Source organism: Cynoglossus semilaevis, chromosome 15 (genome assembly GCF_000523025.1).
Source record: "Cynoglossus semilaevis isolate Cse_v1.0 chromosome 15, Cse_v1.0, whole genome shotgun sequence".
NCBI lineage: Eukaryota > Metazoa > Chordata > Actinopteri > Pleuronectiformes > Cynoglossidae > Cynoglossus > Cynoglossus semilaevis.
The window spans coordinates 2,550,715-2,563,703 of NC_024321.1; the positions used below are offsets into that span (position 1 = coordinate 2,550,715).

General features: G+C 39.5%; 1 protein-coding gene across 10 annotated transcripts in view; it reads right to left on the reverse strand.

Annotated features, from left to right (window-relative positions):
- Nucleotides 1–911: 911 nt before the first annotated feature.
- The window catches only part of atp8a1 (ATPase phospholipid transporting 8A1), a 99,041-nt gene continuing 86,963 nt past the window's right edge, over nt 912–12,989 (reverse strand). For 9 of the 10 annotated variants that reach the window (XM_008326523.3, XM_025063501.1, XM_025063503.1 and 6 more), the window contains 4 exons: nt 7,929–8,017; nt 7,130–7,222; nt 4,908–4,999; nt 912–2,363 (listed from right to left, as the gene is read on the reverse strand). In XM_008326523.3, the coding sequence (XP_008324745.2) occupies nt 2,266–2,363; nt 4,908–4,999; nt 7,130–7,222; nt 7,929–8,017 (372 nt within the window). In that variant the 3' untranslated portion in view covers nt 912–2,265. Of the gene's footprint in view, nt 2,364–3,944; nt 4,168–4,907; nt 5,000–7,129; nt 7,223–7,928; nt 8,018–12,989 lie in introns of all 10 variants that reach the window. The other variant, XR_003052104.1, reaches the window with a different exon arrangement.

A 12,989-nucleotide genomic window follows, 5' to 3' on the forward strand; every position in this document is an offset into this window, starting at 1 on the left:
AGCTAAGAGCATTTTTAGCATTTTAGCCTTTCGTCAAAAAGTTTGCCCACGCCTGTTCTAGACAGTGTAACTGGAGTAAGCACAGACTGCCCCATGTGGTGCGTCAAGGTAATGTTTTGCTAGCGAGTTTCACAGCGACACTTTGACCACAATATCTTGGCATTTCGTAATCACAGGAGCCAGAGGTTTGTACCCACTTTGTGATAGGTCCCCCAAACATGGTTATAAAAGCAGGATTTGGTCCCTACTAGAGATGACAAACACACACATACCAACAGGTCACTCTTAATGAAAACACACACACACACACGCGCACTGATCTCACACACACAGCACATGCACATGCAAGCAAAAAAAGTGACGCGCAGACAGACACACACAAACACCTGTACTGTCTGAAATCTGATCTCCCATAGGGAGAAGAACACAACCACGCACAAAAGTTAACATCAAGTAGTCAGTCGTTATTAACTCAAGCTCATAACAATATTAATATCAATAATAATAATAATAATAATAATAACAAGACCCTTAAGAAAAGCAAAGCGTCCTCATTCAGTCTACGCTAGCCTGCCAAGACAAACCAAAGAATTGAACAGAGAGTCACAGACGAGTCATTACAAAGCTGAGTCAATGCAAAAGTCATACATCTCCAATATAAAAATACAAATCCACGAAATAACTAGAGAGACAAAGTAGTTTGGATAATGTCGTGGAGTTTTCCTGGCTATTTTGTCTTTCTCCCTTAAGCTAATGGCACTTATGTTATAGGGATAAAATCTCCATTTCAAGGGAAAACACTTTACCGAGGTTGAACGAAGACTTGGTCGCGGTTCGTTCAACGACGCAGAAACAACACCTTTCATTTACCTCTGTAGCTTTGACATTGTACCAGTGAAACACCGTGGAGGGAGACAGAGGTTCTGTCTTCATGGTTTATCCCTTTTTGAGAACATATTTGAACCATGGATTTACTAATTTCCCTTTCTGCTACATCTCATCGTTTTCCGGCATCATTATGTACACTGCATGAATTTTAACTTTAAATTTTGACTGTTTCATGTTTTGGCCAATTAAAACAAAGGTTTATTCCTTGATAACTGTCAATTTTTGTGATAATTTAAGGGCAATCACAGGGATAACATCGATCGCACGGTCCCTTTTTCCTAGGACAGAGAAGGCACCACAACTTTTTGGAGACTGCCTTACTGGTTGTGAATAAAAACTACAGGTCTCTTCAAATGTGAGACCTGGAGGAAATGTCTCTTTCTTTACATACAATCTAGAAGTTCCTCACAGCTACAGAGGTGTGTGTGTGTGTGTGTGTGTATGTGTTAGCGCTATTCTAAGCTAAAGCTGGATAAACAATTCTTGGCTAAGTTTTTCATCTATGAGGGAAGAGTTGTACGTAGGCACCTCGTGAGATCGGAGATGAAGTGAAGTGTGGAATGCTGTTGTTCCTCAGGAGTGACAGTTCGGCGCGGAAACGCTAACATAAACAGGGCTACAGTGTACGACCAGAGGCGATTCCTACCGAGAAGTGTTCGAAACGAAACGACACCAGGCACGATATCTACATACGACGACAGAAGCGTAGCTTCAACTTAGAAAATAATATGAAGAGAGGCGTGAGCGAAATGTAAGGCCTTACACTAAAGAATATGAAAGACAGGTCTCGTGCGAAGAGGTCCAGGCAGAGCTGGAACTGAATCAGGAGGGAGATTGTTTTTGGTGGAGAGTTTTTTGTCTAATTCACAAATAGGTAAAAGATTGTATTCACAACTGCTCTTTGGCAATCTCTCTCTCACAATTCCAAATCTAAAAAATCAAATCTTGAGCCAGTGCTTTTGACATTTATACCAGTGTTTGGTTTAGATTTTGAAGTGATTTTCGGCTCAGTGTTGGGTGATCGGTTTTCGTTGACATTGACAGAAGAGTGGAGAAATTCAGACTGCTTAAAAAAAAAAGCAAAAAAAAAAAAAAAAGCACAGTGCTTGTTATGTCTGGAAACACGATTACAGCTGATAGTGAGAGTGAAGGTTCTTTTTGTTCCTCACCGTTCTTACCTTAGACATTTTTCTTCAGCTTAATTAAACATCACTTTCCTCTGTCCTTTTTCACAATCATGTCCCAAAATCCTCCATCAAAGCTGGAGCCACATCCTCCAGCACCTTGCGCTTCACTTCACTTTAGATTCAAACATCACCACTGTTAAACGGCCACTGTGGCTTCTGATTGGCCAGTGAAGGAGGAGGAGCCGTGGGCTCACCACTCGCTGGTTCTCTGCTTGGTGGTGTCGTAGGCTCTGATTACCTCGGACTGAGACACCACTCCGTTCTCGTCTTGAGAGAAGGCGTAGCCGTCTGAAACAGTTGGACAGGAGTTTGGACACGTTAATGAACGATTCACTTTTAGTCTGGGAAAACAAATTTGAACCAAAACGAACAAATTAAATCTAAGCAAATAACATAAAGTAAGGTTTTTTTTTTTACCGTCTAAAATGTGCTTCTCTGCCTCGTAGGACTGATGACACTTTCTGTTACTCTGTGCTTGTTGGGAGTGTATTTCAATTGGTCAAACTTGGTGACATAAAATCTGATTTAAATATAGTGTTGTCTTTTCAACAGTGTCCAAAAGACGTAAAAAAAAAAAAACATTGACCACTGGCTCTCTGAATCCCCTCTTCTGTTAAGAACATGGGCTCGTGCAGATGCTACAGTACATTTAATTTACAGAGCTAAGAATGTGGAAACAACTCCCAGCAGGGCTTTTCCAATGGCCGCTACTGAAAAAGCCAGATGTTGGCCTAACAGCAGAGATTCCTCCAAAACTGATCAAAACATCTGGATTAGAAAAAACAAAAAACAAAAAACAGTACAATAAAGTTTTATTTCCCCTGATGTGATCTGCAGCTATCACCTGTTTATAGAACTCTGCTGTCTGTAGATGTTAAGCTGCGTGATGTAAGAGACGAGATCACAGTGTTGAGAATATATATATATATATATATATATATATAAACCAGGCACTGAGGCTTTTGAGTGACTTCAGTCACTACAAGTAAAGAAGCACATCTCTCCAAAAGAAAAAAACAAAACAAAATCAAATGTAACAGAATTGTAAGACTTCACATGAAGGTGTACATTTTAACGTTAGAGTAGCTGCTCACTAACATGTCAGTTAGAATTATACTCCATGTTCTTCATTATTAGAAAAAAGCAGAAATTTGATAACTAATAACTAATATTTTGTTTCGTAACCTTATTGTATCAACAGATTTATTGGTGAATTTCAATTCATTAAAAAAAAAGTCAATAAAAATCACAATTTAGAAAAAACAATTCCAGTACTTTCCTCCAATTTCTATTGTAATTAAGCATTATATTAGCTTAGCCTTAGAGGAGACTGTTCTCTGCTATAGATTTCTTTGAACCCAATTCATCTCTTAAAAAATCTTCTGTTTGTCACAAAATACAAATTTTGACATCATCTTCTTCACGAAATAATTATTTTGTAAAAAAATGTTAAACCTAAATGTTTATGTTTTGTGTAAAATCTGTTTTGTTTAGAAATAGCCTTGTGTAATAATGGTTCCATAGTGTAGCGGTTATCACACTATGGTTCCATAGTGTATCGGTTATCACACCGGCCTTACATACAAAACGGCCTGGGTTTGATTGCCAGAGGAATTTCCCTATTGTAGGACAAATAAAGATCATTTTATTTTTTTATGTTTTTTTAAATGTTTTGTTAATAAGCAGTTAGGTAGTGCTTCATCAGCGTACCTTCATATAAAGTCTTACAACATCCTCTACAACAACAACAATTTGTACACATTTGAACATTTTCTTTCTTAACTTAGCAGTAGCATCGAAACAACACTACGATCCTGCGCCTAAACCTCTCTACCGGGTCCCTCTCTGACCTTTGAGCCCCCGACTCACCTTCGGGTGTCATATGACAGGGTCAGTACCTGAAGGCCAACGGACAAGTTCAAAGGAGGCGGCTGGGACGAGTGCACAGTGGGGGGGAATAACATTGCAACATTTCATCATTGTTCACTGTTATCTGGCTCTACTGAACTCAACCCAGAAGGAAGAAGTAAGGACGGAGGAGAAGTGGTGAGGGAAAGCATAGTAGCAGCGGGAGGGGGCGTCTATAAAGGAGCTACAGAAAGAAAACGGAAATGTAAACAGGGTGAAGACTGAGCAATGGCAAAACAAACAGAAAGAATCACACAACACAAGTTTGACCCCCACCTATGAAACAAACAAAGAACAAACTGATCAGACAAACAACTGAAAAACACACACACACAAAAACCCCAAAACAAAACAAAAATGGAAAAAAGGAAAAAAGTCGTTTCTAAAGATTCTAAATATTAGGGGGGCATAATAATGCCAGAAAAAAATTATCCGTTATTTTTTTATGTGCTTCTTCATAGTTAATATATTTGTTTGCTGTTAGCAAGCAAGACAACAAGCTTCTACGCTGAGATTAAGACAACATATCATCACTGTCTTCTTTTACAGATAGACAAAGAGGGTTCTTGAGTGAAACAGCGCCAAGAATGTCTACTACATCCAACAGAGAAGTAATTTTAAATTTGTTCTGTATTTCTAAGCGGATGTAACTGTAGACAGGTCTGTGTTTTTCTCAGTCCTGGGTCTGACCCTGCCCTGGGTTAACGCACAGATATTTATGAAGAAGCGTTGGATGAGCATGAGAGTATGAACTGATGGATGGGCTTCTCTGGAGATCCAGTGTGTGTCAAAAGGAGGAACAGCCATCTGCTCTACCGACGAAAGAGCACATCCCATAAATCTGAGAACCTAACTGCCTCCAGTAAGAAGAAGAAGAAGAAGAAAAAAAAAGGAAGCGAAGAAAAAAAAAGAGGTGTAACTTACGGAGGAGGTTCTGCTGCATGGACTCGGAGCGGTACAAACTGACTGTACTCTTCTTGAAGACGTTCTTCAGGAGCTGAGCTCTCTCTGTCAGACTGTACCCACACACACACACACACACACAGAGAGACAGAGAGAGAGGAAGAGGGTGAAAATGGCATGTGTTAGCAGCATGCTGAGCACCACAGGCAGATTTAATGACCCATACATCACCACTCTGTCCAAGCACCTCTGGAGTCCAAGGACCTGCCAACTGCTTTACCTGCTGCTGCTACAAACACCAAACTCTGGAGACTAAGGCGGCGGATCAAAGTGTGTGTGTGTGTGTGCGTGTCTTTATTAAGCTGCAAAGACAAATTCAAAGACCTTCTTTGGGCTTGACACCTGGTTCAATGTTTCATGTCATAATTTAAAAAAAGAAAAAGAAGAAAATCTCAGCCAATGAATGACCTCACACTGAGAAAAAGATGTGTGTGTGTGTCAGGGTGTGTCAGTCAGAGTCAAAAATGAATGTTTGCTTCAGGAATGTCTTTAAATAATTGTACTTTAAATGGAAATTACTGTGACTACAAAAAATCATTTAAACATTAATATAGTTTGGAAAAGTCAGAGTGAAAATATCCAACTGTGATTCCATCTTTTGACCTGTAGGGAACGTTACTTCAAAAAGGTTCATAAACTACATGTTAGTACATGTTAGTTAGTACATGTTCTACTACAGGTATTTGATGGGTTTAAATCTGCATATTTAAAAGAGTCAGTTGGTATTAAATAAATAAAAATGCTATGTCAATAAATATAACTTTTACTTGACTAAATAGTAGCGAGAACTACAAAAACAGTTACATCTTTACCTTAAAAAAGTCCCTAAAAAATAGCTGTACAGTACGTTTACCAGTGAGACAAAATTGAAACTGAAAGGTATTTCCCAACATTTGACGGAATTGCTTTGGAAATGTCCAAAAAAAATGGGACATATTTCACCGGAGACAAAACAAGGGTTTTGTTTTAAAAGCTGTTCATTTCCTGCTCACACTCTGGTTCAGCAAAGATAACATGTACGAGAGTCCCCTGCCTCTACACACACAGTCCCTACACATATTCTGTGGGTATAATCACACATACATCTGTGTTTTAACTCCAAACGACGTGCGTGCGTGTGTGTAGGTCAGTCTCTGGGACTGTGTCCAGGCAGGAGGATCACTTTCAGCCAGCAGGAGATCACATTCTAACATGTTCACATTGATGTATTCACACTGATGCGTTCACACTAATGTGCCTGCGCAGAATTGGTGTTAATTTCTTCTGGTTCCGTCTTAGATTTTTCTGAACCGAACAGACCTGAACTGCCGACACTGCATCCTTTTCATTATAATTTATGGCTTTAATATGGGCTGCTCTAAAATGAAAACGTTCAATCTTCAGAGCAAAGGTTAAAAAAAATTATGTAAGGTGCCCATCTACTCCAATGACACCATTACTGACATTACACCGCAATTTAGCAGCAATTTGAAAGATCTCTCTCTCTCTCTGTTCCACAGTGGAATATTTGGAGAAGAAAATGGGAATATGGGTGGAATTCCTCCAGGATTCAAGGAGTTAAAGATAATTTGTCCTCACAGGTTGCTGAGTTAGACTTTTAGTCAGAGGCTGCAGACTTGCGGGGACAGTATCAGACTGCTGTTTTCTTTCGGATGATGCTGATCACTGATGACATGAAGCGGTGTGTGGCATCATTTTGAACCTCTGCCGTTCGGAGACGCGGAGCGGCCAACTCTGTGAGCTCTGCAGATAATTGTCCCAGTTTGGACAGAGCTGCTCTCTTACATATCTCTAGAACCCTGCCAAGGTTCACTAGACATCCAGAACCATGACAGGTCCAGAACTCAGAGCAGGAGTTCCAGTTTGATACACTCTGCTGCCTTTGTATCCGAACGAAGAGGGGGATTCAAGACTGTAGTGTATAAAAACCACAGCAATTTTTTCTGTGTGCTTTGGCTTTTCCATTAAACTAAAAGTCTTTACAGAATGAGAAGACCGAGTTCTCACTTTAAAAGGTTTGAAAATATCTCAAATGAAATGCTTTCTAAACACTTAATAATGTACTGTTACTTCTCCAGAACCCAAATGGAAAATGTCTATTGGTTTTGACTGGCATACATAACCTTTATGTCCATCATCAAAATGATAATGGACAGCAGCAGTGACGTGTTGTGTGTTTCTACCTCTTTCCGTGCACCACGGCTCCAGGGTCTTTGGACAAGGCCTCCAGCTCCTGGACTTCATCCACCAGAGTCTTGAAACACACCTTCTTCACCCTGTAAATTACACACACACACTGTGTCACATACCAACACGTGACAGGTCCTCCTCCTCTGGAGCGGGCTAGAAAAAGGTTATTTAAGTCTAACAAATGTGTTTGCATTCAAGAGATGAGCTCATGAGACTTCGTGTCACGACTCAGTTCTTAGCTAACAGTTCATTTTTGCTACAAATTTAGCAGAACTTACATGACTTATTTTCAGAACAAAAAATTACAATTTGTATATGTTTTAAAATAAAATTTAAATTTGTTGGTATGTTTAAATATTTATTTGAATTAATAACATTTTCATACCTCAGCTAACAGTTTGCTATTTGTGCCAACAGTTACATACAATGTTTAGCTAGGTTTAGATTTTTTTTTTCGCAAAACAGACTACTGTTAAGGCAGAATGGCTTTCCGTTTCAGTGTGTTTAATACATTTACAATACATTTGAATAACTTTTAGCTATTAAGGAAATCGTTTTGTGTATTAAAAATAATTCATCTATGGTCAGCGTTAGCTATAATATCAATAGCAATTTTGAGGCTAATATCAATCCCATTAATTATTTCAAGATTGTTGGTGATTATATCACTGTGTAGTTGAGAAGAAAAATATTATTATATTTTACCTAATTTTTTTTCCTGAATACTTAAAAAAAGAAAAAAACTTCTGTCTCTTCAGAAGAGTCAAAGCAAAGAGAGAAGAGAAGACTCACACTTTGTAGGCCACGTCAAAGACCAGAGAGGTGATGGGGATGAAGACCAGGCCCGTCCAGAAGATGCCGGAGCTAAACATCATGCTAGCCTGTGACACACACACACACACACACATAGATATTCACACACTGTCAGGTCAGTGAGGACAATGCAGGGTCGAGATAAAAAGAAGAAGCTCTTGAAAAGAAGTAACAGCTGATAAAGAGGAGCCTGGTGAAGCAGCCACATCATGAAGAGCATTACATGACAAAAGCAGCAACAAACAAACAGCCGTGTTGTGGAAATAGAGAGGAGATGGGTCCCAATTTTTGAGTGGAGCTAATCCTCCGTAACTGAATGACAGTGTTTGAATACCGCAGCTCCTGAGGGCACAGGACAGATACCTGTGAAGTCTTTAGGCGATGATATCAGTTTCACAGGAGAGAAACAACAGTTTGTTGTTCTGTCACTCGGTCGGAGGAGACACAGGTCTATGATCTGAGAGGGGCTCTGAGAGCATCAAAGCAACAGCTGCTCAGTGTGAGGGTGGACAATCAGAGCTTGATAAAGGTCCACTTTAACAGAGTGATGCGCGTGAGTGTGTGTAAAAACGGGAATTACGGGATTGACAGATGGATGAGGTGAAAAAGAAAAACATCTAAATGAACAATAGAGATTCCAATGTTGACACACGACCATTGAATTAATATAAAAACACAAAAGATATTTGTAAAAGTGTTTTGATAGATGAGTCACTTCATACTCTTTCCATTCTTTTCCTGGCTAAACGTAAACCGATATCAGTCTTGGCGTTGGAAAAGCACAGAGACAACCTTAGTCGAACTACTTCTTCTTTCAAAAGATTCGATTATATTTTTTAAATGCGAATAAAATGACCTTGAATCCACTGCTGGAAAAACAGTGACGCAAATTAAGAACAAAACATTCACTTCGAGTTCTTGATGTACAGCCATTTCCAGAAAGAAAAGAAAGTTATAAAAAGCAATTAAAACATATAAGTTGGCCACAAGAATACGTAACAAATGTAAAAGCTAGCTCCAGAGACCTGTAAATTATCCTCAACGATGTAGAACTAAGTATCACTGTGGTAAAAAGAGCTAAATAGCTAAAATAATCAGTGAAAAAAAGCCCAGAAAGAACTGTGTCAGAACAGAAATGGTTTAACTTAAATCAATGCTAAAGAACAGCCAATTAAAATCAGTTAACGAGCACAAGATTACCTAGCATGTAGCTCAAAAAAGCTAACATTAGGGTCAGAAATAGCTAAAAAAAAAAACAGGCAGATAAATAGCAAAAATATGTAAATGTTGCCAATAAAAACTAACAATGAGGATGAGTCGGTAACAAATGCTACCTACTACTGAGTTCATGAACCACATAAATCTAAAAATGAAACAGATGTAGAGTTGTATAAGACTCATAGATCAGGCAGATTTGGAGCAGATCCAGAGAAGGTGATTTACTACATGTCCAGGAATCTGTAGAGAAAATATGATTCAAGAATAACGAGTCGGTGGGATTCAGTGACGAAGATTAAAAATCACATCGCAGCAGCAGCAGCAGCAGCAGCAGAGGTGCTGGTGGTGTCAGGAGAAGGTTCTAGGTCCACAGTGGATGAGAAATGAAGTATCGCCACGGTCCAGGTTTATTTGGAGGCTAAAAACCTTCAACTCTGTGTGTGGACGCTGTTTGTTTTGGCTCCGTGTGCTGAAACTATCTGTCATTAAGTGTCGAAGTGCAAAATCTCTCCTCGCATTGTAGCGTGGCCCCGTGTTTAAACTGCAGGGGCCCCTCCACGGAGTCCTTCCTGTAATGTGACCCAGACTGGTGAATGGAAGTACCCCCCCCCCAACCTAACCCAACACACACACACACGATCAATGCACGGATCAGTGTCAGACCTATCAACGTTATCTCAGGATTACCTCAGATTAACCAATCTGTCCACCATTACTTGACAATTAACTGTGATGTAGGAGGAGAGGAAATGGTAAACGACAGGAAAAGAAAGAATGATGATTTCCCTCCTGTTGGAGCCATTATATGTGGAGGATGAAAAAGTATGACATGAGGGAAAAATTTCATGGAATATTTTCATGTCAGTCTCTAAAATGACCCGAACCTGGTGGAAACATTTAACATCGCTTTACTTTTTTTTTTTTTTTTTTTTTTTTTTCTTTTTCAATCTAATTTCATCCTCTTTCAGCATGGCGTGAATTTTAATGACTGCGTTTAAGCTGTCTGAGAGTCCTCTGAAAATAAACTAGAGATGGTTGGGTATTTAATTTCTTTTTTAACAGGGGCGTGTGTCCCTCAGGAATATTGTTTTTGGGGAAACTCACAGAAAAAAAAAAAAAATCTAATAACTAAAAAAGTATGTAAATTTAAGGAATCTACTTTTTTTTTTCTTTTTAACAACTCTACAACAACCATGAGCTGCAACAACCTACAAATACTACAGGCTGGGGGCCACTAGTGTGGGTGTCTCATAGCAACGGGCCCCTGGGAGCCGGTCAGGGTGAAGAGAGGTCCAGCAAAATGGGGGACAAAAAATAATAATAATAATCTCTGGCTGGACAGACGCTAGAGTCCAAAAACACATGCACATACAACCACACACACACAAATGCACAATAAATGAAAAATTTAAAATTCATCTCTACTTAGCAAATCAGACACTCTACTGTTTTCTTGCATACGCTGCAAGAAAGAATATTTCATGACTGTGGATTAGTGAGAAAGTACCACATGTTAAAGGTTGGCATAACGTTTGGTTTAATTGACTGCCTTTGGAAAGACTGACGTGAATCTCAGTCAAAATCAAAACTATTTCATAAAGTTTGGTCGTATTCAAATTATGAGGACGTTAATGTATTGTTTGTTCTGTTGAGGGGATTTCCTGAAAGGTCCTAAAACAAGGCCATACTACTTTACATCTGTTTCTTGTTCTTCTAGCATACGTATTTATATATAGTTTACTTATTTTTAATACTCTATTTTATGTGTGTGCGTAACTGAGCCAATGCATTGGTTTGTTGTAAAAGGAAAATAAAAAATAAATATATTTATATGCAATTAAAAGATCTCCACTTGGGTTATTTCTGTTCAATCAAAGGTAAATTAGTTTCACCTGACAAAAAAATATTTATAGAATAAGACATTCATTTGCAGGCTCAGTGGCTTTCACGGCTAATTTGCAACGTAAAAAAAGGAAGTCGTTAAAGGCACTGTTGCCGTATTTATCCATACGGACAGGATGTTTACCTTGGCGGCTAACAGCAAATCCATATAGCACCACTGTTTTCATTTACAAACAGGGAAGAAGAAGACTCAAGGCCAAGATTGATTTAAAGGGAGATTCACAGGATAAGGGGATTACATCATATTTAGTGGCGTCTGTGTGTATGATAGGGGTCCAATATAAACAGCACGTCCTCGGATTACGACTACCTTGATCTCCGGCATTTCGTGGGCTTTGTTTACATTCACCGCTTGTACGCCATACAATGGATTTTGCTACATTTATTTTCTTTTGTTTTTGTTGACTTTTTGGAATTTTTTGCCTTTTTTTCCGACCATTTTGTGTGCTTAGGGGCCACATACAGCCTGATTAGACGATTTTTTGCCTTTTTTTTCGACCATTTTTGTGCGCCTAGGGGCCACATACAGCCTGATTAGACGTCAAGTGGGCTGAGCCAGTACAATCAGAACATAATGACTTAATAAATAAAGATACGTCTGTGTTTTTCCCCTTTTCCCCCCCGTTTCCATTAGTTTTTTCCATTCCATCATATTTAATGATATATAATTTTACAAAGCATAATGAACATGAAGTGTTTGTATATTTGTTTTACTTTCAAAATTCATCAAGCGGGCAGAAATATAGTTTTACAAAGCAAAATTCAAAATTCATCAAGCGGGCCAGATTGAACCCCTAGCGGGCCGGTTTTGGACCGCAGGCCTTATGTTTGACCCCCCTGTCCTAGATTATGATTTTACTAGCGAGTTATCGTAGGTGAGCGACAGAGGTACTTATGTAGAGCACGTTAGTTCCGACTTACAGCAAAAATCGAATTACATTGCGATGTAGGAATAGAACGCTAATCCAAGTCAAAGACCCCGTGTATTTATATACTGTATTTAACACTGTTCACTCATTGTCATACTGGCACCTAGAGGAAACTGTAAACGTGCTGCCTGAGTTTCCCCAGGATCTAATCAACCCTAATTATCCTCATAACTACTAATTATCCTCCTAGTGACTGTGATGTTGTAGTTCTCGTTAGCTAATTTCCGATTGCTTTTTGGCAAGAATTTAGACATTTGGCAACACAGTTATGCCTGGACGAACTATTAGTCACCGTTAGTGAATCCTTCGGCAGAAGAATGACATAAGTTGCGTAGCCTGGCATCGAGTCAGTGTGGCAGAAGCCGAGGAAACGTCACTGGCTTTCAACAGAGTTTTTTTTTTCATTGTGGAATCCTGATCCGGGGTTTGTCAGTTTTCCAAAAGGGATATTTTCCCCTGACATTGATAAATGTGTTGGGATGGAGCCGAGCTGAAATCTACCTTGAAGTTCTCTTGTTAGGGAAAGCTGAGGTAACGAGTGAGACAAAAAAACAGGAGGAGGAGGAGAAGATGAAGAGGGCAGTTCTGGTGTCTGTTAATGTTGTCGACCCTCAGGGTGGTTTTTCTACCGGCAGAACGTGAGGATGAGGGGCAATGGTGTAAAATAATAAATAAAGGCGGGGGGGGCTAATTCAAGAAATACAAACAAAAAAGGTAAAAGGCAAATTAAGGTCTGAGGTGGAGTGTGTAGAAGGTGGATTTGGGTGGAGAATAACCGCAGTCTTCAGAGGAAACAGAGGCTCCTGAAGGTGGAGATGGTGTCTCTGATGCCTTCTAAGGTTTCAGTGAGAGATGAGTGTCTCTGTTTGATGAAGTTCTGGTTCCTCTGAGCCGGAGCGGGAGCGTTGGATTACCAGCTGCCCACCGGACACCATTACTGTCGTCAGTCAAGTGCTGCAGGGCGTGGATGAAAGCTCCAAGCTCCACGGAG